This window comes from Penaeus vannamei, unplaced genomic scaffold (assembly GCF_042767895.1).
Source record: "Penaeus vannamei isolate JL-2024 unplaced genomic scaffold, ASM4276789v1 unanchor3620, whole genome shotgun sequence".
Classification (NCBI taxonomy): Eukaryota; Metazoa; Arthropoda; class Malacostraca; order Decapoda; family Penaeidae; genus Penaeus; species Penaeus vannamei.
The window spans coordinates 5,001-10,145 of record NW_027216601.1 but is presented as its reverse complement, the minus strand read 5'-3'; the positions used below and the strand labels follow the sequence as shown (position 1 = coordinate 10,145).

The 5,145-nt window shown below is 43.1% G+C and overlaps 1 protein-coding gene across 1 annotated transcript in view; it reads left to right on the top strand.

The window, feature by feature from the left end:
• Positions 1-438: 438 nt before the first annotated feature.
• The window catches only part of LOC138861257 (putative neural-cadherin 2), a gene marked incomplete at both ends in the record, with an annotated part of 4,785 nt that continues 78 nt past the window's right edge, over positions 439-5,145 (top strand). The window contains 6 exons of the mRNA XM_070120193.1: positions 439-618; positions 2,836-2,982; positions 3,350-3,526; positions 4,179-4,578; positions 4,679-4,881; positions 5,087-5,145. The exon at positions 5,087-5,145 is cut by the window's right edge and continues 78 nt beyond it. Coding sequence (XP_069976294.1) covers positions 439-618; positions 2,836-2,982; positions 3,350-3,526; positions 4,179-4,578; positions 4,679-4,881; positions 5,087-5,145 — 1,166 coding nt within the window. The remainder of the gene's footprint in view (positions 619-2,835; positions 2,983-3,349; positions 3,527-4,178; positions 4,579-4,678; positions 4,882-5,086) is intronic.

Below are 5,145 nucleotides of genomic sequence, written 5' to 3'. Positions count from 1 at the left end.
CCAAAAAACGCAGAAAAAAACAAAAAAAAACAGGTATAACAAACAAGTAAGACCACAAAACCCAGCAAAAAAAAAAAAAAAACAATTAAACAAACAAACGATTACACAAACAATTAAACAAACAACCAAACAAACAAAAAAAAAACAAAACAAAAAAAAAACAAGTATAACACAAAAAAAACCCCCCCCTTTCCCCCCCCCCAACCCCCCCCACCCCCCCCCTTCCCCCCCCCCACCCCCCCCCCCCCCCCCCCTTCCCCCCCCCCCCCCCTTCCCCCCCTACCCCCCCCCCCCCCCACCCCCCTCCCCTCCCCCCCCCCCCCTTTCCCCCCCCCCCCCCCCCACCACCCTCCCTCACCCCCCCCCCCCAAAACCCCCCTCCCCCTCCCCCCCCCCAACCCCCCCCCCCCCCCCCCCCTACCCTCCCCCCCCTTTCAGGCTCAGGCACGGTGGCCCCCCCGGGGCCTCGACGACGTGAACGACAACTCCCCCCGGCTGACGCGCGAGCTGTGGGAGGCGGAGGTGGAGGAGACGTGGGGCGCCGGACCCCCCGCGGGCGACACGCTGCTGGAGGTCACGGCCGACGACAGGGACACGTCCAACTACTTCTTCTACAGGGTGGGTCCAGGGTGGGGGAATTTTTTTTTTTTTTTTTTTTTTAGTTTTTTTAGTTTTTAGTTTTTAGTTTTTAGTTTTTAGTTTTTTAGATTTACTTTTTTTATTTTTCGTTTTTTTTCTTCTTTTTATTTTTTTTATTCTTTTCTTTTTCTTATTTCTTTTATTTTCTGTTTTTCTTCTTAAATTTTCTTCTTCTTATTTTTTTCTTCTTATCTTTTTCTTATTTTCTTTTATTTTCTGTTTTTCTTCTTATATATTTTCTTCTTTTTCTTCTTACCTTTTTTTTTTTTCTTTGTTTCTCTTTTTGTTTCCATATACGGGCGTACGGCCACTCACACAATATTATTATTATTGTTATTAGTTAGTATTATCATCATCATTATTATTGTTATTGTTGTTGTTTTTGTTGTTATTATTATTATTATTATTATTATTATTATTATCATCATCATTATTATCATTATTATCATCAGCATTATTAAACAATTATTGTGATTAAACTGTTCACTATTATTATCATTTTCATCATCATTATTTTGAACATTTATCATTATTATCATTATTATTATCATTATTTCTGTTATTATTACCTTTTTGCATTAGTTAGATCATTAATAACAGTTATTATTATCATTATTATTATTGTTTTTGTTACAGTATTAGCATTATTAGTATCATTATCATTACTAGTATCCATATTATCACATTAATATTGCCATCATCATTAAAATTATCATAACTATTGTTAATATTAGATATAATTATATCATTGTTATTGGTCTCATGTTCCTGTTATTATCATTATTATTATCACTATGTAACATTATTTATATCATTATTATTTAAATTACAGTTATTATTATATGTATCATTATTTTTTATTGCATTTATCATCATTACTGTCATTATCAATATCTTTATTATTATTATTATTTTTATCTTTATTATTATTTTTATCATTATCATTATTAATATTATTATTTTTATTATTAATATCCTCATTCTTGCCATTATTATTATCATTATCATTACCATTATTATTACTATTATTATTATTATTATTATTATTATTATTATTATAATAATCATTATTATTATTACTATCATCCTCTTTTCATTATTACTATTATCATCATTATTATTGTTGTTTTTATTACTAATATGAATTTTAACATTATTATTATCTTTATAATCATTATTATCAATATTATTATGATCATCATTATCATTATCAATATCATTATTACCATCATTATTACTATTATCATTATTATCATAATCAGTATCATCATTATCATTATCAATATCATTATTACCATCTTTATTATTATCCTTATCATTACCATCATAATCAGTATCATCATTATCATATTTCGCATTCCTATTATTATCATTATTCTCATCCTTTTCGTTATTATTATCACTGTTATAAAATCAGTCAGTCAGTAATCTCACTGACCTGCGTTCAAATTCCGCACTGCCAGTGAATGGAAACCAAGGCCAATCCTTGCACATAAGAAATTATTTAGAAGCATAAATTTAGACAGCCTGTCACACCAAACCAACGAATAACCATTGCGATAAATGGAATTGAATTCATTACAGTCATATAATCCTAAAGATAATATAATTATAGATGATACTGATGGTAAGAAAAAATGATATAATCATAAGAATAGTAGTAGTAATAATGGTTAATTTAATAATGATGACAATGACCATGGTGATTATGATCTTGATGAAAGCAATATAAATAATGATTATATTAATTGATAAGGGTCAGGATTATGATGACAGTAATGATGACAATGATGAAAATCAGTGATAACGATAATGGTGATAATAACAATGGTAATATTAACACCACCCAACCACAACTAACATTACTATTACTACGAAAAACCTGCAACGACAACAACAATAAACAAAACAAACAAGGGCTTAAAACAAGCGCTATAAACCCGCACAGCCAGATTTCCAACTTTCCCGTCAAGGCAAAATAGCACAGCGTCGAAAGTTCGGGGTGGGGGTGGGGGATGGGGTGGGGTGGGGTGGGTGTGGTGGGTGGGTGGGTGTTTGGGTGGGTGGGTGGGCGGGTGGGGGTGGGGAGGGGGGGATGGAGAAGGCTGCATATTCCAAGCAGGTATCTGGAACCCGACGCGTGCGAGCAGGAGCAGCAGTGCCATCATTTCTGCTTGTTCGTCTGTTGTCTGGCAGGTGGTGGAGGCGAGCGGGTGGGGCTGGGACCACTTTGACATCAGGACTGTTGGCACCTACGGCGAGCTCTATGCTATAAGGACACTGGACTACGAAAACCCACTTCACAGGAGGGGATTCAAGTTCATGGTTCAGGTCACGGATAGGGTGAGTATTTCTCGGATATCTGTGATGATTTAATAAGATAATGATGATAAAGATAACATATAATATATAAACTATATAATATATAACATATAAAGATAATAATAATGAATAGGACTCAGAGATAAAAGGAAAAACATCGACAACTGTTGAAACAGACTAAGAGAAGTGACAATAATTTAGGTTTAAAAATAACAACGCGCCTAGAGGAAACTACCAAATCTGTAACGAAAAGTTACAAAGAGAATCCACATTCCTTTTCTGTTGTAATTTATTTTGTTTTTTCCACTTCCTCCCCCCCACTCCATTTTCCCGTCTCTCTCTCTCTATTCCTCTCATTTTTATTCATCTTTTTTTTTCCAAACACTAGGGCCGAGGTGGGTGGGACGACGCTCGCCACACCGACACAGCCTGGGTGTTGATACGACTGAGGGATGTGAACGACAACCCACCAGAATTCCGTCGGTCGAGTGTGCATATCACGGTCCAGGAAGACACGGCGCCGGGGACTCTTCTGGCTTCTATGCCCGCTGTGGATCCAGACATGGTCCTTCTCAGTTTCCTTTTGTCTGTTTGTTCGTCAGTCTGTATATCTGTGTTTGGTTCTGGCTATGGTTCTGACTCTCTCTCTCTCTTTCTCTTTTTTTTCTCTCTCTCTTTCTCTTTCTTTGTCTCTCGGTCTCTCTGTTTCTGTCTTTGTCTGTCTGTCTCTCTTTCTCTGTCTCTCTTTCTCACTCCTTTTTCTCTTTCTCTTTCTGTCTCTCTCACTTTCTCTCTCTCCCTCCCCTCTCTGTCTGTCTCACTGTCTCTCTCTCTCTCTCTGTCGCTCCCTCTCTGTCTGTCTCTCTCTCTCTCTCTCTCTCTCTCTCTCTCTCTCTCTCTCTCTCTCTTTCTCTCTCTATCTTTCTCTCTCACTCATACGTTTATGATAAAAGATGAAGATTAATAGCAGGAGCTGGAATGGTATCTTTAGCCTCAAACCTTTCCCTGTGTTGAACTTTTCCTCATTCCCCGTAAATCATTTCCGAAAGCAACAAAAAAGCTTTTGACAAATTGTCTCCGTCTTTTCTGATGATGATCTACTTATTTCCTTTCGTTTTCTTGGTTGAGTCTTAAGACAAAGACTTAGGAGGAGGCGCGTCCTTGGCACGTATGACTAAAATAGGAGCTGACGCCGGTCTTTATTCTCGTGCTGTCAGGAAGGGCGTCAGCGCGTGGAGTACCGCGTCGTGGGCGGCTGGGGCGCCCTGAGCGTGGAAGCGGGCGGGAGCGTACGTCTTTGGCGCGCCCTGGACCGGGAGGGCGAGGGCGGCGCCGAGGGCGTGGCGCGGGTGGTGGGCGTGGACGAGGGCCAGCCGCCGCTTTCATCCACCGCCACCCTGTCCATCACCGTGACGGACGTCAACGACTGCCCGCCGCGCCTGCTGCCGCCCACGGTGCTGCACGTGAGGGAGGGCGCGTCCGCCGCCCGCCTGGGCGTGCTGACGGCCACGGACGACGACGTGTGGGAGATGGGCCACGGGCCGCCCTTCGCGCTGGCGCTGGCCGCCTCCAACCCCGCCCACGTCCTCGACCTGATCGCGCTCAAGTTCGACGCCAGTAAGTAATGGAAAGCCTATGTCTATACACTCTGACATGAGAGACTGAACGGCCAGCAGCGCAGACCGAGCCGCTCTGACCCTTCCTCCTGCTCCCCCAGGCCTGGACAGCGGGCGCGGCGGGGCGGAGGTGTGGGCGCTGGGGCCCGTGGACCGCGAGCGGCACCGCCAGCTGACGGCCGAGGTGGTGGTGCGCGACGCGGGCGGCCTGGCGGCGTCGCACCCCGTCACCGTCGTCGTGGATGACGTCAACGACAACCCCATGCGCCCCGCCGCCAAGACCGTCTACCTGTGGAAGATCCAGGTGAGTCGCGAGGGGAGAGGGGCACGTGACAAAGGGTGAGTCGCGGGGAGGGTGAGGGTCACGTGACAAAGGGTGAGTCGCGGGGAGGGTGAGGGGCGCGTGGCGAAGAGTGACGTAACTACACAAGGCCAAGGGTGAGTGAGGGACACGCTAGCAAGAGAGGGTCAGTCCCATAGGGCACAGCCTGACCTCGAGACACGCAAAGGTTGAGTCAGTCCCACAGAGCACAGGAAAAGTGAGGGACAAGCAGCAGGGTTTCTCTCG